This window comes from Diplotaxodon limnothrissa, linkage group LG3 (genome assembly GCF_057381915.1).
Source record: "Diplotaxodon limnothrissa isolate DT_005_m linkage group LG3, D_limnothrissa_male_GT1.1, whole genome shotgun sequence".
Classification (NCBI taxonomy): Eukaryota; Metazoa; Chordata; class Actinopteri; order Cichliformes; family Cichlidae; genus Diplotaxodon; species Diplotaxodon limnothrissa.
Window position 1 is genome coordinate 54,151,479 of NC_140598.1, and position 21,658 is coordinate 54,173,136.

Consider the following 21,658-nt stretch of genomic DNA (forward strand, 5'->3'; position numbering starts at 1 on the left):
TACTCTCCTCCCTTAATAGCTGCCTGATCTTCAGCTGCTGTGCCGGAGAGAGATGGTCGAGGGGAACTGGAGGGTCCCAAACACCTTCACTGTTGCTTCTTGTTCTGTTTTCCTGTTCCCCAATTTGGCTAGCTGGAGGTGTAGCTGTTGCTTCTACAGTAGATCTTGTTGTTCCCATTTGTTCTATTTCCACTGTCACTGTGTTTGCTGGGTAAATAGTTCGAACCCTCTGAGTTTGTCCCAAAACAGTTCTCGGAGGCAGTATGATCTCATAAGCTTTGGTATTAGTGACTGGGAGGCTCATACGGGACCAGCTGCCTTGCTGTAAATGGACAACGCCCTCTTGCACCTCCAATCCCTCTGGCATCTGAGGGTAGGGGCTGGGCTCGAACAGTACATCCTGACCTGCTGGGAGTGGGCCTGCTCTCACACTACACTTGACCACTCTTGTCTGACCAGGTGGGATACTCATTAATTCTCTCCCAGTTTTCACTCTGCCCTCACCTAGCCCATCGTCTCCACTCTTCATCACCTTTATAAAGACCTCAGCTTTCTTACAGTCAATGGAGAATGCTGTGCTAACAGCTTCTGTTACAGCACGAGGTGGCTCTATTCCCCTCTCTAGCATGTATTCAATCACGTTGAAGCCAATTATTGGCTCCTCCGCCACCCCATCTTCCTGAGCTACTAATACTGGCACGAGAAGTTCTAACTGCGCAGCCTCTTCTGTGGGCAACCTGAATTTGATTTCAACCCACCCGGAAAATGGGATTGGTGTCTGGTTTACTGCCCTCCCATCTAATATACCAGGCCCAATGATTTCAGTTAAACTCCTAACTTTGAGGTGTGGGATGTTCTGTTGTCTCCATTTTTCATTTATGAGACAAACCTGTGATCCCGTGTCCCACAACGCTGCGGTTTTTACTCCCTCAAGCAGGCAGGTGATCAGGTGCTTCCTCCCTATAAGATTGAGGAGCTGGGCTCTTCGTTTTGGGGAGAGGAGGCTGACGGAGACCGCTTCATTCCTCTTATCTGGTGTGGCGGCTGCTGCTTTTGTCTCCAAATGTTTTATACTGTCCGTCAAGAGTTTGTGAACATCTTGTTGTTGCTCACCTTGGTTTAGTAGCTGAAAAGAGGGTGACGGGCGTGGGTTCACTGTGCTAGCTGACATACCAATCTGCTCTGCCCTGTCTGGAAGTTTTCTCCGGGTGCGGCATCCCCTAGACAAATGCCCACTTTGTCCACATTTGAAGCAGTGGTCGCAGTTTTCTCCTCTATTGCTGTCCTGACAATCCCTGCAGCCACGTTTGAGGCTTGGGCGGTGTAAGGGAGAAGGTCGGTGCGACTCACGAATCACTCCTTTTATTTCAGCTATTTCCCCTTTTAGTTGATTGATGATATCAAACAGCTCAGTTTCCTTGCGTGTCACTGTTGCTGGTGCTTTAGCAGCTTTACCTTTTGTCGAGGTGGAGAATGGCTGGTCTTGCCCACCCACTGCACCAACCGTTGCCTCCTGCACTGACTGTGCCTCTGCTTTTATCTCTCTTACTTTCATTTCTCGGATGGTCTTTCTGAATTTTTGTTGCCTCTCCCACTCAAGGCTGGCCGCTTCATTTGTCTTTGCAATCAGCACATCGTCAGTGACTGCTGGATCATCCAGGTAGAGTTTGATCTGGTATTTCACATTGTCGCTAATCAGACCTGTGCCAACGGCTCGCAGAAACTTTTTCTGAATCAGTTCGACACTGTATTGTTCATCTGTTCCTGGCTCCCTTGATGATGCTAGGAGTCTTTCTTTCAGCTCTATTGCCCTAAATAGAAAGTTCTGTGGGGACTCATTACTTCCTTGAGTGATATTTATCAGCCGATGATAGAGGTCAGTAGAGCTATCCTCCTTGTAGTGTCCCCTCAGTATGGTACGAAGCTGCATGAGGGTGAGGTCTGTTTTAATCTCCAACATATCACGAAGACTTAGGCCTGGGCTTATGGCCCTAACAACAGCTTCAATAATTTCAGCTTCGCTGTGATTCTTTTTAAGTCCCATTTCGATTTGATGAATCAGGTTGGAGTATGACAGTTTGTCTTTCTGACCCCGTTCCCCAATTTGGCCACTGATTCTAAATTCCCTGCGTATAGTCACTTCAGGGGGCTGTGTTGCTGGTGAAGCAGGTAACGGTGATGGACGAGTAGGTAACTGTGCAGCGAGACCCTGATTAGTTTCTTGGGAGGCCATTCTGTCTGTCAATCTTGCCATTTCTTCCTCTAACCTTTTTGTTGAGGTTTGAAAACTTAGTTGCAATGCTGCATATTGTTCTTGTAGACTGGCCAATGCAACCGCATCCCTACTGACACTCTCTTCACGTTCCTGTGTAGGGTCATCTCTTTCCTTTAATTCTTTAACAGTTTTAATTAATCTGTCCAGGAATGTGTGTGCTACTTCCTCTTCCTCCACTTCAATAATTGTTTCAACTGCTTCACTTATTGTTCTGATCAGCGTGTGCTTCTTTGTCTGTTTTCCGATTGAGATTTTAACTTGTAAACACACTTCTTGTAGTTGGTCTGACCTTAACTGTAGCAAGCTCTCACTTAGCTGGTCTTGCAGTTGCTCCAACTCCATACTGTGGGTGACGATTCTGTAATCTCACACTGCTTCTCAGTAGCACCGCTGATCCCACCGCTGCCACCAAATTTTGTTGCACACTTGAATTAAAATGAATTGAAACCAGTGTGGCTTTGTGAGTTCGCCTTTACTGCATCTGCAAATATATACATGGACATAGCACAGCGTTACACACTTTTGCAGTCTCACATAACGCTTATAGGCGCACTGCCTTATGGGTAGTGTTTAAACTCAAATCACTAATATTTCTTACAGTGGAACAATGAAATATACATAAACACAAGGTAGTGTGATCCACCAGTCTACATCTGCTGTGATTACAGCCCGGTACAGGTATAAATCCACAAAAGTGCCACGAGGTTTCCACACAAACTAATGAATCAGATCTAGCTGCTAATCGTTAGCATCACAGCTAATTCACATCGCTACCAATAACTTATACACTAATGACACATAGTGGGGATTAACGGCCAACTTTCCCACATTCTCTGCAACCCCGTGGACTCATCTGTAGACACATTTTAAGTTATTTACCATCTTGTATCTGCTTACCTGCAAATATATACATGGACATAGCACAGCGTTACACACTTTTGCAGTCTCACATAACGCTTATAGGCGCACTGCCTTATGGGTAGTGGCTGGCTTCTTTACTCCCGCTAGAGCTGCTCATTTTAGGGGATACTCCCTCTTGTGGTGTAACGGAGGAATAACTACGCTTCCTGCACTATGTCATTTTTGGAGACTGGGGCACACATTATTTTACCACAATCAAAGAAAATACAGATGTGAACAATCAGACCATTTAACTAACTACAATATTGTCACTAAAGATTATGGGGGGTGTCTTGTTTTGTCCACAATGTCTTTCTTGTCCTTACACTATAAATTATTATTCTTCAGAATGAGGATTCATGTGAAGTGAAAATGTGAGGTTACTAGTCTAAATACGCAGAGCCAGTTTTGAGTTTCGAGTTAAACCCAGCAGCAGGCCCGTGAAACAGCCACCAGCCGTACTGAAAAACGAAGACGCAGCAAAATGTGAGCGAAAATTTGCCCATCCTTTCATGCACTTATCCCCGTTTTACCTCAGAGCCATTTCCTCTGTAACTCGATAGGAAACCGTAATGCTTGTAATAAAGTGGCTCACAGAGTTGCTCGGAGGAAAGTTTTGCAGACTTGGGACACTCCAACGCGCACACTCACGCCCTCTGGCTCAGTGTGTGAGGTGCCACATCGAAACGGAACATAAGTGTCGGAAAGTGCGCATCATGCTGCTGATCCTGCTGCAGTTGTTGGTTTTTGCGTCTTGTGCTCCTCCGCGATGCGACCCGAAGTTTCGAGGTAAACTTTCTGCACTTTTTGCGATAACAAACTTTATGCTGATGTGCGCATCTGGACCGGCCGCGCAAAAACTGGACAGGACGTCACGTGCAGGCTGTGGACTATTCTTGATTCAGAAGCTCATTTTTGTTCAATTAGACTTGTGAAAAATTCTTGTATATAACTTTAAAAAAACCTAAAGCTACAGGATGAGTGAGCTGAATTAGATGGTGACAGATCTAAAGTCTGACAGATGGTGTTAATGTTTTAGATGGAAGCAAGTTTAATGAATACGATTTATAGTCGTGGAAAATGTGATCCTCGAGGGACTTAATGATTCTTTGCACACTGACTGGCTTTATAGAGAGTTGTTGAAGCGAGCAGTGTTCTGTAGGCCCCACTGTAGCATTTACAAAAACCACCCTGCCATCTAGTGTCTACTCAGTGTCAGCTAATGGCATGCTGGTATGTCTTGCAGGACAGTGCAAGCCAATAATAGAAGAAAAACGTAAGTACCCATGGGCTTAAAGCAAGAAAAGTGTCATGCATGTGCTGTTTGCTAACTTGCTTTTCTGTACACTTTCTAATTTCTAACCAATCAGTTTTTTGTGCCTCTAACACTGGAAAAAACCAAGCCTCAAAGTCCCCCTTCTCCCCCCCCCTAATATGCCAAGTGACTGCAACAGGACTGTTTTTCACAACAAACAGGAGGAGATTATAAATGATAGTGGGTGTAGTTTTAGTGGAATCTGTCCCCAAAGCCATAAAATCATTGAGTATTTTTAGATGATCGATGGCAGCATGAAATATTCAAATTCTAATTTCCAGAGATAATAGAAATATTTAGGACTAGATGATTGAGGACGGCACAGTGAAGCTCATGATTAAGCGCTGCAACAGATGGAGATACACGTCTTGATCTGTTACTTTCTAAGCTGATCCCTGATCTGTCTTCATTGTGGAATTTTTCTACTCAGCCAAATGCACAGATCTAATGCTGTACTACTGCGATGACATGCCCTACGCTCAAACCATGTTCCCAAACATCCTCGGTCACAAGACTCGTGAGGATGCTGAAGCTGGCGCTGAGTACCTCCTCATCAGCGTGGCTGAATCTCTGCTGGGCGGAGATTGTAACCCAGAGATTCGCATGCTGGGCTGCTCGGTGTTGGCCCCACGTTGTGAGAAGGAGAAGGTGCTGAAGCCGTGCCGCAGCACGTGTGAAGCCGTGCGCAGAAGATGCAGTCGCACGTTTGACAAGATACAGATGGCCTGGCCCTACTTCCTCGACTGCGATCGCTTCTTTGTCAGCGACCAAGAGGGATGTTATGACCCCCTGGAGGGCCTCAGAGGTGAGATATAATCACAGCATACTGTCATTATGTTGACCTTTGTTGACCTGAATTGGCCTTAGTCTTGGCTGTGGCTGATGACATCCGTGTAAATGTTTTAAATACTGACATTAGCTTCTTTTTTCCACCTGAAAAAAAGAGCAACTCAAATAAAAAGCAGGCATGAAAATTTCAGCAGTGCACTCCTTCTCCTAAACACATTCTGAAGGCATCTGGTTTGCAGAGATGCTTATGTGGCTCACTTTAAGATATAGCCTAACTGGAATGCCTTACTTCCCCTATAAACTGTCACTAATCCTTGATCCTGTGGTTATCTTCTGGTGTTTTTATTGGCAGTGGCTTTATAAACAACCCACAATGAACCACAGAAAGGCACACATTGCTAAATCATATCTTGCCCAAATAGCTGAAAAGTCTTTATAGTAAAAAACAAAACACAAAAACAATAACAGACCCAAATATGTATTTTGCTACCACTCGTTGCATCTCCATGTGTGAACCAGATGAGCGCGTGAACAGCAGCAACTTCTGCACAGACACATGGAACCAATTTGAGTAGTTAAGTTGTGTCATTTCAACATTTATAGACAGTATAATGTGTACATTTCATGAAGTGTATGCAGGTAGTGCTTTTTAAATTGTTCCAAAACTTTCATGATGCACAGTCTGGTAGCAGGTTAGCCTGATATCAGTGTAAGAACTCCAGCTGTTCTTCTTTCACTGTGTATCATATTAGGACTAGAGATGGCACGATACCACTTTTTTTATGTCCGATACCGATACCGATATCATAAATTTGGATATCTGCCGATACCGATATGAATCCGATATAGTGTTTTTTAATCAACAAAACTGTTTTTTAAAATATCTTGCTGCATTTTGTATAAGTTCATACTCAAGTTTAAAACAACAACTACACTAAAGCTATTCTGTTATACCTGTATACAAAAAAAATATTTCATAGTTCAGCAATACTGATCAATCTAATAAACTTAGACCTACACCATCCTCCCTATTCTGGTATTTTAAAGAGTACTTAGCGTAAATATTAAGCAACCTAACTAATAGGGTTCCAACTCCCAGCAACAACAAAAATAAATAAATAAAAAATAGGGAACCACCCCTCACGCGCCACCTCATGATGCTTAATCGACGTAATCAACCTTAATTTGATGCAGTGTGAAAAAAAATGCACAGAAATCAATTATTTTTCAAGAAATATTAAATAGACTCAACATCTTTCTTCAACAAAATTGCAGACTGCACAGATGGTACCTTCCCAAAGGAAAAAGTACTATAGCTTACTAGGGTATATATATTAGACTTAATAGTCACTATATACAGTAATTGACTTCTATTCATTTTACATCAAATTAAAACTTTGGGTGTCAGATAATTATTTATTAAAAGCTAGACATTTTAAATGAGAATAAGAAAGAAAAGTATGTCTTTGTGCCCCCTTTTCCCAGTTAATGCCCTATCGGCCCCCCTGGCTAAACTTTGCTAGATCCGCCCCTGCACAGTTACCAGCGTCAGCTGCGTAGAAAAAGATCCTCGAGTAGAAAGTAATATTAAATACATTCTAACAACAGCTGATCAAGCTTAAACGTGCTGCTGTTGTTCAGCCGCTGGTTTCCTCTTTCTGGTGCAAAGTGGGCCAAAAACAAAGACGGACTCGCGACAGAAAAGCCGATCAGCTGATCATTTAAGCAGTTTCACGATTGAAGTAGCAGCTGGAGAGCGAGAGGCAGTCGCTCGTTAAGCTTAACGCAGGAATGCTTTACAAACATTCAGAGATGGACTTACACACTTGCTTTACTTCTCTCGGGGATAACTTTGTCGGAGATGAAATGCCGGGTTGCTAGCGAAGCTCCAAATGCTATCCAGACCACAGGTCCCGCATGCCACAGCCGCTCTATCACGTGATGCATACTGCTCCGACATGCTAACGTTCTGAGGTGAGTTACGGCGTGTTGCAAGTTTTGTGAGGTGCTTTCGTGATATTTAATGGATCGGATTACATTTTTTATTTTTCTCCGATATCCGATCCAGTCATTTAGGTCAGTATCGGACCGATACCGATACGTAATATCGGATCGGTCCATCTCTAATTAGGACAGTAACACTCACGAGGGCGATTAAAGGCCTGCGTTAACAGTGTTCTCCTGAATGCACCCTTATAAACATAACTATATCATCTTAAATAATAAAACAACAAGCTGTAGCAGATACTACAATGCATTCTTAAGTTTGGACTCCCCTCACGGGCCTCTCAGTTCTTTGGTCCGCTGCCTGACATCGTCTTACTCCTTTATTTTGCAGCAGTGAAGCTAACTTTACTTCTATCACTCAGCACAATAAAACTTAATGTTTGTAGGCAGACTGGGTCAGTGTTTGTGGCGCAATGTGATGGGTTGATTTCCTCATGTGGCATTTAAAAAATCCTGATAATATTAAATCTTCACATTACATAAATGTAAAAACATAATTCGGGTGCGGTATACTAGGGACCGATATTGGCTCATATCAGTATTTATAAAGGCCGATAAATAAAAATTTTGAAAAAGTGGAAACGAGAGAAACAATCAACCACAACATGATGTTACATAATTTATCCACCAGAGGGCACTCAAATGCAACAACAAGCTGATCCAAGCAGAAGCATTAGGTAGTGCTAGCACGAAACTTAAGCGAAATAATTCGCAAACCTCAACTCTACTAATTTATTTCGCCGACCTTCATCAGAGGCTCAAACACAATGGAGGTCATACTATTTATACACAGAGGTGCATCTTCTTCAGATTGAATGAAAGAATGAAAGAAGACTTCATTGTCAACAAGGATTCTTAAATAACTACAGATAACAAACATGATGGGAATCTGTTTGGGTTTTTGAAATCACTAAATATCTGCATCAGTCTTAAAATTTAAAATTTCCATATTGGCCAAGCATACACTATGTAATCTTCCACTTTCTATTGAGATAAATTATCAATACAGTAGTGTCAATTATCAATATATTTATAAAACATGCAGTTGGTCTTGGGTTGTTTTTCTTTGTACTATGATTTTTTGTTATATGATTGTCTTGTGCTACTCTGTGTTTTCCACCCTTTAAATTGTATCTATGCAAAGACATATTAGGGAAAAAGAAAGGGCCTCAGAGGTGTGAGTGCACGTACCATTTGGGATGATTTCTCCACAATATGACGCGCAGGAAGTGTTTACATAAACCATCTGTAGCTTATAATGTAGCCAGCAGCTCTGTGTTGCAGTCATAGATGTTAAAGTTTTTGTATAATACAGTTTTACACTGCATAAATCATGTTTTTTAAACCAGCAGCGAAAGGTTTTACAGCCTTTCTAGGTCTGGTCTCAGCTGGTGTCAGAAATAAGTGTGAATCCTAAAATCAGGGCAGACTTGTACAGACTTTGGGGGAGGGGCGGGGTGGCAGTTGAAATAAACACTTCTAACTAATTATAGATTTGAAGTGCTTCAACTTTTTCTCCTTTAGATTTCTGTTGTAAACTGCAATATTTATACCCTGGAAAACCTTACACAAATAAGGATAGTACTTCCATTTGAGGTAGGTGAGATAGAACAAGTCATTGTTAAGCCAGCTTCACCTAACAGCCCCTAAAAAGAGGGTGTTAAAACCCACTGTGATAATATAATAATAATGGATTGGATTTATATAGCGCTTTTTCTAGGCACCCAAAGCACTTTACAATACCACTATTCATTCACTCTCACACGCTGGTGGAGGTAGCTACAGTTGTAGCCACAGCTGCCCTGGGGCAGGCTGACAGAAGCGAGGCTGCCATATCACGCCATCGGCCCCTCTGGCCAACACCAGTAGGCAAGTAGGGTAAAGTGTCTTGCCCAAGGACAGGGATCGAACCGGCGACCTTCCGGTTACAGATGCGATTCCCAACCCCCTGAGCCACGGTAGTGTGTCTGTTTTGGGACCTTACTCTGTGTGCATACATAAAAAGCTGGTTGTGGGATGAGCAACAGAACTGGCATTGATTAAAAAGATGAGCTGGAGTGGTGAAGGGTTGCAAAGCAGCTTGCAGAGCAGCTTGCAGATTTCCAGTAACTATGCTTGTCTCTACAGGGCAGGAGGAAGAAGAAGCTGCTGATGGCCTGGATATTCTACTCACTGCGGACTCTCCTGACACTTTGCAGTTCACCTATCATTCCAACACTGACCTGATCAGTGTCTTAAAGAAGACTGAGGAGCAGTGCTCCGGCATAGCCCGGACCTACAGCATAGGCCGCAGTATGGAGGGCAGAGAGCTGCTTGTGATCGAGTTCTCTAACAATCCCGGAGAGCATGAACTACGTAAGTCAGGCTCCTCAGTCTTCATAAGGTCTGCTTTCTTTTCTCTTACAAATGTAGGTAAAACTTAAACGTGGCTCTCTACATACAGTTGAGCCGGAGGTAAAGTATATTGGGAACATGCATGGAAATGAAGTCCTTGGCCGCCAACTACTCATCTACTTGGCTCAGCACTTGTGCTCAGAGTATTTGCTCGGCAACGAGCGGATTCAGACTCTAATCAACACCACCCGCATCCACATTCTGCCCTCCATGAACCCCGATGGGTATGAGTTGGCTGTTTCCGGAGTCAGTGACAATAACTACGATTTTGAGCAGGTGAGCTATTTACAGTTACAAGCAGTAAATATATTGATGTGCAGTTTGAGTCAATAGTTAAGTAATTAGTAATGCATGATTCCCTGCACAGTGCAGCAGAACATCAGCTCTTTAAATTGATGCCCATGAGCACGAAGCCAAACGCTCACCTTACAGAATATATTGTAGTCTGTTATAGTTGAATGGCAATTTCTGGATGACTCATACTGCTACTATCTAAAACACATATTATTAATAAGGCAATAATACTTATTCCTCAGGAGGATCAAAGATATGATTCTTGGAACATCGGCCGAAATAACGCCCAAAACATCGACCTGAACAGAAACTTCCCCGACCTGACGTCCATCGTTTACAGCAGACGCAGACAAAAGGGCTACCGCACCGACCACATCCTAATCCCAGACTATTACTGGTTTGGTAAGGTACAGTATAAATCCTTATCCATATATAGTGAATGACACTGCACATACTTTATGAAATAACGAGCTGTGCTGTTGCAAAGTTTGCCTCTTTACAATAAACTGACTTAATCAGTTAGACCAATAAGAAGTGTTAATGCTGAAATCCAGGTTGCACCAGAGACCTACGCTGTCATGAAGTGGGTCCGCTCCATCCCGTTTGTGCTCTCCGCTAACTTCCATGGTGGAGACTTGGTGGTGTCTTACCCTTATGATCTGTCCAAACACCCATTGGGACATGAAATGTTCTGCCCAACCCCAGATGATAAGGTAAAAAGGGTTCTTTGGGAAACTTATAGAGTTAAAGGATAGTTTGTAATAATCAAAAACAAAGTGAAACCTAAACAAACCCTAAAAACCAGAAAATATAAAGGACCTCAATTATTACTGTCATCAGTACAGGTATGAACATGTAGTATATGTTTAGAGGAAGCTGGAAAAAGAATAGACTGTTGACTGTAACCACAGACATTCTGGTTATTTGATTTGCCTTTTTAATCTTTTAACATCTACCAGGTAAATGGTGGGTCAACCAATGCTAAACAAGCATAAACTACAAGATGAAGAGCGCGTCTCTTAAACGTATTAGTTTCACATAAATGGTTGGACGTGTTAGATGTGAACCTAACCATAATTTAATTGCATGTTTAATCCAGTTCTCAGTGTATATATTCCCCTCTTTCTCATGCAAAATTGGGCATCCTTGACTCTAGGGCTGCCACAAACGATTTTGATAGTCGACTAGTCACCGATTATTTTTTGGATTAGTCGACTAATCAGATCATGCATCCATTGGACGTAAAACGTACAGCTTATTGCACCAGCACGTATTTGCTCTTATATAACTATCATTAGCTTACAGCTTGAAGTGTTTAAGGTATATTTTAACTAAAAATAAAGACAAGATGATAGTTTATTAAAGTTTAATGAAATCTGCAGATTGTTTCGTTGGAGTTTAATAAACTCAGTCTCGTCTGCTCCTTGCTATCTAAAATATAACAGGACACCGGAGTATATTCTCGAGCATCTCACATTTCTGATAATCAGTTGTCGTTTATTCAGCTGTGTAAAAACTATAACTTTATTTCTCAGCCAAACCGATTTACTCAGGAACAAATAAAATACTAAAAAAGCCAAACAATAACATTTGTAAGTTATCTAAGTGACTTATATATGTTTAACCTGAGTAGCGAAAGACTGCGGTGGGTTTGAAAATGATTTGCCGGGAGTCCGGTGTTCTCACGGACTCTAGTGAGCTTTGCCCCCGGCTAGCTATCGAGCTAGTGGGTAACAGACGTCTCCGAAAACGTCGGAGCACTTTTGAAAATATGCAGTGTCTTGATAAACTGAGCAGATATTTGAAGTTTCCACAGCTACATTCTTGCCTGAAAATATGTTAAACTTTATTTTGTGACCCAGAAAGAATAATAAGAGTAATATTAAAACTAACTAGCTGCCGCCATTGTTGGCAACTGTGCTGGTCCGCGCTATGAATTCTGGGACACAGCTTCTTCTTCTTCGGGGTTTAACGGCAGCTGGCATCCTTGTACATGCAGTGCTGCCATCTTCTGTTTCAGTCCGTTATTACACTCTTAAATCCTACTACTTATTCCTGCGTCTTTTGGGATCTTACAAAGCTTCAAACAATGCGTCGACTATTAAATTAGTCGTCGATGATTTTGATAGTCGACGTAATCGTGACTAGTCGACTAATCGTGGCAGCCCTACTTGACTCCTCCCATTGCATCCTAGGCCTCCCAACTCACAAGCAAATAAAAGAGGTGAGGATTCCCTTGGAGCGAGGAGCCGGGGCAATGGGGATTTTTAAAAAAAAGGAGAAAGCCTTTTTAAAGCAGTGTTAATTAAATGATACCTGACATGACTGTATGATAAATATAAACACAAAAGATACACCAGTGCATCCTTTGTGACCGAGTGTGCATCCTCCAGGAGTGCACACTGCTCTATGCTTTTTCCTACAGTCACTGGTCAGTTCTGAAAACCTTCTACACCCTTATATTCTTACTTTATGCAATATATCAGTCATGTTTTAATGAGTTAAAGGCTATAAAGTGAAGGACCCATGATGGTTTAGACTACAGCTACTACAACTGTAACGGGACTGGTAAGTAAGGTGTAATATTGAATATTATTTGCAGTGTGCTCCCATAAAACACTTAATGCAGTGACATGCCTGTTTACTGCTCTTTGAGGGAAGGTAGGAAGCAATGAGTCATTGCTAACAACAGAAAACAGATGGCAAAAAAATAGGACAAAACATTATTAAGATCAGCAGACTCTGATTTTTTATTTATGCTTGTTGCCCCGGTAAAACCCTGTGAACATGTGGTTTAAATCAGTGGTTATTTTTTCATCTGAACAAAGGGAGAAACAGTTAACCAGTTTTACATTTTGCAGGTTTTCAAATTTATCGCAGCAACTTATGCAAATGCCCACGAAACCATGTCCAATGAAAACGCACGCTGTGGATCGTCTCGTACTCAGAGCCAGAAAGGGATCGTTAATGCAGCTCAGTGGTCCAGCTTGGCAGGCGGTGAGTTTGGGGGGGGGGCACAAATCCAGAGAAGTAAAATAGATTTCTGAGTCAGGAAGGAAAGTGCTGTTGTCTGCTGAGTCTGCTAGAGGGTGGTGTAAGACCAGTTATGAACCTGTGAGTGTGTTTTTTGGATTTTTGTTTTTTTGTGGTCAGGAATGCAAGACTTCAACTATCTCCACACCAACTGCTTTGAGGTGACTGTGAATGTGGGATGTGATAGATTTCCCCCTGAAGAGGAACTGGCCTTTGCCTGGCATGAAAACCAAGAATCTTTGCTCTCATTTATGGAGATAGTAAGACTCTTTTAGCAGATATCCTGATTTTTGTTGGCATGGCAGTTCAGCACATGTTAGCAATAGCATACTGAATCTCAAGTGCGATGAATGAAATGATCTATTTGTAAACAACTTTCTTGGGTGTTGGTCCTCAGGCCCATCGTGGCATCAAAGGGATTGTAAAAGATGAAAAGGGAAATGCTATAAAAGGTGCCAGGATATCTGTCAGAGGGATACAGCACGACATTACAACAGGTAATAACTATCACCTGCTAACAAAACATACGCCTTTACAAAATTTCATTTAGTTATGACATTAGTTTTGTCTCTTAGTCAATTCTTAAGCTCTTTATGGCCAACATGATTTTTATTCAGTAATTCAGATATGTAGCATCTTAAATATTAAAAAGATATGAGCTATAAAGGCAAAAAAGGCATTTTGAGGTAGTTGTCCTGTATAAGTACAACTTCCTGTGTCAGGTTCTTCATAAAACCTATATTAAGCTCATAACAAAGCTCAATAACATCATTGTTTATTCTGATCACAACCTTCCAACCACCCTTCAACCATGTTATGAGTGTTACTGTTGCACAGTAAGGCACTCTACAACTTTCCTTAAGGTGAGATGCGTTTGGCCACAAATTCAATAACCAAGTGAGAATCTGAGAAGCATCGTATGTAAACACCTTGTTGTGACAGTAAAACAAGATTCAGCATCAAGTAGTCACTAACAGCAGCACAAAACGTATAATAATTGACAAATCTCAACTTTTTTGTCATATTGTCTGAGTAATCTGTTTATTTTAGTTTATTTCTTGTGTTGAGAAAGGTAAACAATTTCTGATATATATGGGTTTTTTTTCATATTGCCAAATATCGGCACTGGTGTCTGTATTAAAAATCCTATCTAGGTTCTCGAGGTGGAAGTACCTGGAAACCAAATCAATATCTTACTTCAACTAAAGTTATTAAGGTCATTGCAGTTCTACCAAACACCTACTCCCACAGTTTGTATTACAGGGTTTCTGCAAGTTGTGTAAACCCATCTTGATGTGTAAAATGAACATTTCTCTACAAATATATTCGTACTCATGTACTGTGTATTCATGTTGATTATAAGCCCAATTAAAAGCCCAAATACTCAGCCTTTCTCTCCCTGCCCTAGCTGAAAATGGAGACTACTGGCGCCTCCTCACTCCTGGCATCCACACAGTCTCCGCCTCTGCGCAAGGCTACACCAGAGCCACCAAGAGAATCCAGCTGCCCTCTCACATGAAGACTGCAGGCCGGGTGGACTTTGTGTTGCCGAAAGCGCCTGTGAACTTTGACCCGCAGGAAGAGGACTTCTCATCCTACGACAAGTTTGACCCTTACAACCAGTACCAGCACTACACCCAGATGGCTGATTTGAGCCAGAACCAAGAGGAGAGAGCAGAGAAGCCCTGGTGGTGGAATTACTTTGCTTTGCCTGGAGTACCTTCCCCCACCTGGCTGCTGAAGCAATATTAGAGCTTTAACAAGAGAAGCAAGAAATGAGTCTGTCTTTCTACATTATGCAGAAAAACATGGAAGTGTTACTTTTTACTGATGCTACTTCTGCTTCACAATTTTGCCTTTATGTGCTGTGTCTGGTCCGAAGCCCACACCTGAATTATAATGTAAGCGCCTTACAAGCTTTTGCCTGGACAGTAACATAACTTTAGTTAATGGCCACGATTGAATAAAAAACACGTTAAAAGATTTGACCTGCAGTTTTATAGCACTATTTCACCTGAACTGTCGATATTTTTCATGAATTATTGGCGTATTTAGACCTGACCCCTGACTACTTACAATTACCAAACACAAGGTTTCTGATGGCCACTAGGGGGCAAGCTAAACCAACATCTGGCTGAAGTTGCTCCAAACGGTGGTTGCTCCTCAACACAGTGTGCAATTTGTGAAATTGGAGTAAATAGACATGTCAGTGAGAATAAATAGTTCTGCATTCATTTCTCTCATTAGTGAGCGTAAGGAAGAATTTGGTTTGTGATATAATCTGTTATTTAAGCGATTATAAAAAGAAGTTAAAGGTTTTACATTGACTATAAAACAACAATTTACTCATTATACACAACTCTCATGTGTCCAGGATTCTGAAAGTGTTCTCATAGGCAGCGCAGAATAGTAGTTTTCAACTTTTATCATTTTTTTATGCTATTTAGATTTCATGAGTCATGATTCAAATTCAAAAAACACTTTATTTATTCCCCAAGAGGCAATTAAAAACACACCAACAGAACATCAAACAAACATAAACATGAAAGCATCAGTATATCACTGAGCAGGTCAATTATAAAATATAATATTTTATAATTATATTATTACTGTATTACTCCTAAAATGCATTCTTAACCTAAAACCCCTCCACGTGTAGACATGCTGTCCTGCAATAATCTGTATGTCGTTCCACCAAAGAGTGACTGGCCTTCATTGCTGAATAATTGTTAGACACTTGATGAAGTTATATTCTCCACTTTTCCCACAGAAAATAAACCAAACTTCTTGGAGGGATCCTGACCTCTTGTATAGTTTATTTACAACCAAGCCCGGGGTAATCAGTTGAAACGTCTGTCAGTGTTTAGGGTGTATTGCATGTCGACCTTCTTTAGAGGACGAGCGTTCGGTCAAATTAGACCTCATTTCTTTTGGAGTCCATAAATAGTGGCAGACAAGTGCATTACGTAGACTTGTCTACAAACAACAATGGAGGAATAAGCAAGAAGTGCTAAGAAGATAAAGCTATGTCTTTATCTTCTTAGAAGGCAAATTTGTTACAGTTAAAGAAAAAACAAAACATCCTCAACAACAGAATTTCACAGAGAAAACCACCAAATGGACACTAGATCCCAATAATGAAAAGTAGCCCAACCAGAGTAAGGCATGCATTCGCATTGGCAGCCCTGGGGTCCAGTGAAGTCCCAAATCCTATAAACAAAACAGCTCTTAAGAATTTTTTTATGAAAGGTCATGAAAGAAGCATGGGAAAAGCAAATTACCCCCAGATAAAGGTCGAGGAATAGTATTATAAAATCATAGTGAAAAGTCTGCTTAGAGAACTACTTGACCCATGACAAGTCAGTGAAAAAAACACCGGGCTTCTCAGGGGATTTATAAAACACAAACACATGATTTGGCACCAAACTCGGTCAGCCAAACAACAGAGATCTCCATCTACAGGAGAATAGGAAAATACTCCACACTCTCCCAGGATCACATAACCCTGTGTGCAGGGCTTTCAGCACACTGTCAGAGGGCATCAGGATGCCTGCAGGTCCATGCAGGATGTTACAAATACTGGATTTCATTATGTACTGCACTGGCACTGCAGTACCTCTAACGGTATTGTTTACAGTGATATTGCAATGGTACCTGCAGCAACATCTATACCACCATATTCATGGTCACATATATCAAAGTAGTGGGCTTTAAGCTGCAAGCATTGATAACGTTTCCTACTCAGGGTTTGGGGTGGAAGTAGGGGGATGGGGTGGTGTCTACCAGGACTAAATAACTTATTCCTTTCTCCCTTTCTTATTCTTTTTTATTCATCTCCTGAATGTGGATGAGTATTTCTGTCTGACTTCTTCAGTCCCATTATTTTGCTCATTCACTATGGTGGCCTTTGTTTTGTCAAGTAAACATATGTGAAGCTGCTACACTAACATACCATAAATCTGAGGAGCTAATGAAGCTGCAAACTTGTCATAACAAGGTTCACTCACTGTTTCAGCAGCTTTAATTACAATCTTTTGGCCGTCAGTTGTTCAGTTGTGGCGAAGATGGTTAAGAGTGTTATCATGTGACCTTTACAATCACTTAACTGTCATCACTTGTCGCATTAGACCGAAAGCTGCGGAAGCTAATAAGTGGATCTTAGGTTGACAAGGTCAAGAGTGAAAGTTCAAGCTTGACTGAGATAAAGTAGCTCTACAGGTGAACACTGCAGGTAAGGTTTAAAAGGTCTCAATGGAAATTTGACATTGTGTGACATTTTAAGTACAATAACTGACAGTGTGGCATACAAAATCCAACTGTTTATCCAATGATCCATCATCCATTGATGAATCTAAGGGATATGTCCATTATGTGACTTTTTTCACTCTAGTATTTATAGACTGACCTTGTATACAGCAAGGCATTAGGCCACACCTCTTAATTCTTTGAATTCAGGTGTTTTCAGGCCCACAGGTATATAAAATCAAGCATCTAGTCATGCAGTCTGCCTTTTACGAAAGAATGAGTCGTTCTAATGAGCCCACTGAATTCAGGTTTGGTGGTTGGTAACAGGATATCACCATTGCAACGAGTCAGTTTATAAAATTACTGTCCACTTAGATCAGGGCTGCCCAATTCCAGTCCTCGAGAGCTACTATCCTGCAGCTTTTAGATGCATCCCTACTCCAACACAGCTGAATCAAATGAATGGCTTGTTATCAGGCCTTTGCCAAACACGATGGCATGCTGAAGAGGTAATCAAACCATTTGATTCAGCTGTGTTGGAGTAGGGATGCATCTAAAAGCTGCAGGACGGTAGCTCTCGAGGACCGGGATTGGGCAGCCCTGACTTAGATATTCTTAGTGGTATTATTACAAAGTGGAAGCATTTAGGAACCACAGCGACCCAGCCGCCAGTCGCAGACCATGTAACTACAGAAATCCTAACATCCTCTGGCATTAACATCAGCACAAATCCTGTCCACTGGGAGCTTCATGGGATGGGGATCAATACCTGAGCAGCTCCTGTAGGTTTAATGTGTAGGTGGTCCAGTACTTTTTTCCATATGTTACTGCTGGCTGGGTTTTAAGGATAGTGTATAATAATTTTTCCTTTTTCGTCTCTATTTGCCCTTTTTTCCTGTTTTATGAATGAGCTGATCAATTTTCACTTGTTTTTTAGTTTCTTTTTAATTTTTGTTTTATTTAAACCATGTGCCATTCAAACTGTTTTTTACTGCACTTTGCAGTTCTTGGAAATTACAGTTAAAACACCAGACATATCAACATGAGAATGTAATATAAGAAACTTTAGATATTTTATCGACAAATGTCCTTGATTTAATGGCGCTGCAATCTTCTGCAAAATGTGCAAAATGCAGAATTGAACCCGTTTGCTTTTCTGAGCCCGCTTCCTTGAGCCTACGATGTCAGGTGGGGTGCCAGGTCACCAATTACTTGGTAAGGCTGAGAAAGTTGCAAAGAGCTGCCCTGAGCTGCCATGTTGTGTTAGCATCATGCTGCTGGCAAGTAGGTAAGTAACGCCTCATTTCAGTTCAGTGAACCTGCTCTCTTTTCTCAGAGGACTTTTAATACGCTTATGTCCCACCTCGAGACCAGTTTGTTAACTATGACTATTTATGAATGCTTAGTCCACCATGTGGATACAGTGCCACAAGGTGCCAGCATTGAAGCAGGGGGTACTTTCATTTAATACTCTCATTAACTCATTTTAGTATGAGACTGACAAGTCTGCTGCACGTCAGACAAAGTGCTGTTATCTGTGTAAATGTATATTAATATAATACGCAGACATACTTTTATCATGCTGCGCTTTTCAAAACAGAAGCCTCTTAAAAAAGAATAAATTGTGATGATTGAGACAGAGAGAGTAATAAGAAGCAATAGGTAAATTGCAATATATATATATAATATATAACTTCACAATAGGCTAGGTGCTTTTATTTGTGGGTTAATTATTGGTTAAACATTTCTTTCATATATCATTTGAGAAAATGTTCTAGGACATTAGAAGTTACAACAAAAATTGGAAATGCCATCCACCATGGTGAAAAGAAAGTACACCCACATTAAATTCTGAGGTTTTATGTTTAGAATATTGTAACAATTACCCATCCTTAGCAGGTCTAAATTTAAATAAGCACAACCTATAATGAACCACAAAACTTGACTTTTTTACACAGCGTCATTATGAAATTGAACAAAAGCTAAATCAAAAAGCAGAAATGGTGTGTGAAAAACAAAACACACCGCTACTGATACCAAATGAATTAAGACGCAAAGGTTTTGGCAGTTTGCAGGTCTGGAGTGTTCAGGTGTGTGCTAACATAATCACACAATCTTCCCAGCAAATTCATCCTATGGTCAGACCATGCACAAGAGCTACATCTCAGACTCTACAGGCCTCAGTTGTCATGTTAAATGTTAAGGTTCACAATAGTACAAAAGACTGTCCTTTTGCACAGACAAGGCCAAAGTGTTGATGTTTGGCCATAATGTGCAGAACCATAATTGACGAAAACCAAGTACAGCATATCAGCACAAACACCTCACCTCAACTGTGAGGCATGGTGATGGAGGGGTGATGATTTGGGCTTGTTTCGCAGCCACAGGACTTGTGCACATTACAGTAACTGAATAGACCATGAACTCCTCTGTTTAACACAGTATTCTAGAGTCAAATATGTCTGTCTAACAGATTGGTTGAAATTAGTTCACTCTACAGGACAATGATCCCAGGCACAGCAGCAAATCTAGTCCAGATCTCAACCTGATTGAAATATCCTTGAATGCTTGCAAATGTCAGTGAACTCAAACAATGCTGTTGCAAAGAGTTTGCCAAAGAGAGCAGAGAAGGTTTGAATTGGAGATTATGTATCGGAATTTCAGGAGCAGGACCACGCCTCCAAACACGCTCCTTCCGGTTCTCATCTATATAGGTTCCCCCACTCCTGCAAGCTGTTCATTCTTGTTTACGTGCCCCACCCTCCCTCCCTCCTTGTTCTCAAATCTTTAACTTCTTCACTTCTATTTAGTACACGGGGATCTGCCACCAGTCCCCTTCGAGGCCTTCCCCAAACTGCAGCTCAATTCATGTCCAAGCATTTACCTTTACCTACTAAAACGCCGTCAAACCTAAAATGAGGACGTGGGCCCAGCTAGTGAAATGGTGATAACTGGACAGAAAATAAGTAAATGTATTAGTAGCTTCTTTCACTTCTTGTTTTGTTTATTTGTTCTTTTGGGTTTTTTTTTAATGGTACAATAAGTTGAGTGGTATTAGAGGTCAAAGACACAATCAAGGTGAAGTGTTCCCTTTCCTGAGCCTTTTTTCGAATTTACAGTTAGTGTGTAATGCAGGGGTGTCCAATTCCAGACCTCGAGGGACGGTGTCCTGCAGGTTTTAGATGTGTCCTTGATCCAACACAGCTGATTTAAATGGCTAAATGACCTCCTCAACATGCCCTGAAGTTCTCCAGACTAACTAATCATTTGATTCAGGTGTGTCGACCCAGGGTGATGTGTAAAACCTGCAGGTCATCGGCCCTCAAGGCCTGGAGTTGGACATCCCTGGCATGATGTCAAGGTCTCACCTTTTTGTTTGTTTCTTCATGACAGGAACAAGAACTGACTCCTCTGTAATAGGTGTGTGCTTTTGAAATGTGAGCACGTCTTGCAATACAAGCACTGCTGTATAGCTGTATGGAACCACATCAAGTCTAGTCATTGAGGGGTAGCCATAGAAAATCTACTCACCACAGGAAGTACTAATACCAGGGAGAAATAGAGTTTAGTGGATGTCAAACTCAACTTTCATTCATAACTTTCAACCAGTTGTGTTGCTTACAGTGAAAATCATGCCTCCGACGTCAGACTGCCACTGCCTCTCCGTGACTGTAACTCTCTTTTCATAATCCTTACAGGGGAGAGTCACTGGGCCCTGCCAAACTCCCATAATTGGAAAAACAGCATTTCATTTCCTAATAATGGCTCAATGTCAAGTCCAATTCCGTCCGCTTGTTAAGCGGCAGCAATTACTGAATGGTACATGTGCAGACAACTCCTCCAGTGGGTGATAATAAGCCACTTTCTTTGTTACAGACCCTGAACAAACTCGTAGGGGAACACGTGAAGCAAAGATAATGCGACCAGTCGAGCGAGAGTGTATACAAAACCCCACCAATCATTCTTGTAGAAAACCCCTCAGCTATGACAAAAGCAGGTCCAACTGGGTTAAGGTGATTCCACTTTAATAGTGCTGGGATCCGCAGCCACAACACCACATAACAATAGAACATACAGCTGCTCGTTTGTGGAAGTCACTTACTTTTGGGAATAAGAGGCTGCGTCCGGGTTGACTAGCTGCTTATGTATATGAACTTGGGAGGTACGCTGCGAATCTGAGAGTTTCTTTGTGGACTTCTTCTGTTGGTTTGTTTGGGGTTTCTCCTTCAGCGTGACAGTCAGAGGTCATTGTCCATCAAAGCCACACAGGCTCCAGAGTGACCTGCAGGCTCAGATGAAGAATCATGTTTGTTGACATGTTCCCATTGTGTTCATTTATTTTGATTTATTTCTGCAACGCTCTGATACTCTCTTATAGAGGGGGATCAAAGTGAGGATCTTGTGTT

At 41.5% G+C, this 21,658-nt stretch overlaps 1 protein-coding gene across 3 annotated transcripts; it reads left to right on the forward strand.

Moving 5' to 3' along the window:
• The first annotated feature begins 3,863 nt into the window (after positions 1-3,863).
• On the forward strand, positions 3,864-14,759 carry LOC146636598 (carboxypeptidase Z-like). 3 transcript variants are annotated; one of them, XM_085350923.1, is made up of 11 exons: positions 3,864-3,964; positions 4,422-4,451; positions 4,921-5,295; positions 9,414-9,641; positions 9,730-9,956; positions 10,217-10,381; positions 10,529-10,687; positions 12,836-12,971; positions 13,128-13,267; positions 13,405-13,504; positions 14,416-14,759. In XM_085350923.1, the coding sequence occupies exons 1-11, from the start codon at positions 3,892-3,894 to the stop codon at positions 14,757-14,759; spliced, it is 1,977 nt and encodes a 658-aa protein (XP_085207049.1). In that variant the 5' UTR covers positions 3,864-3,891. The 3 variants fall into 3 exon arrangements, with proteins under 3 accessions (XP_085207049.1, XP_085207051.1, XP_085207050.1); XM_085350925.1 differs by having other exon boundaries at positions 10,220-10,381; XM_085350924.1 differs by having other exon boundaries at positions 9,426-9,641.
• Positions 14,760-21,658: the final 6,899 nt, after the last annotated feature.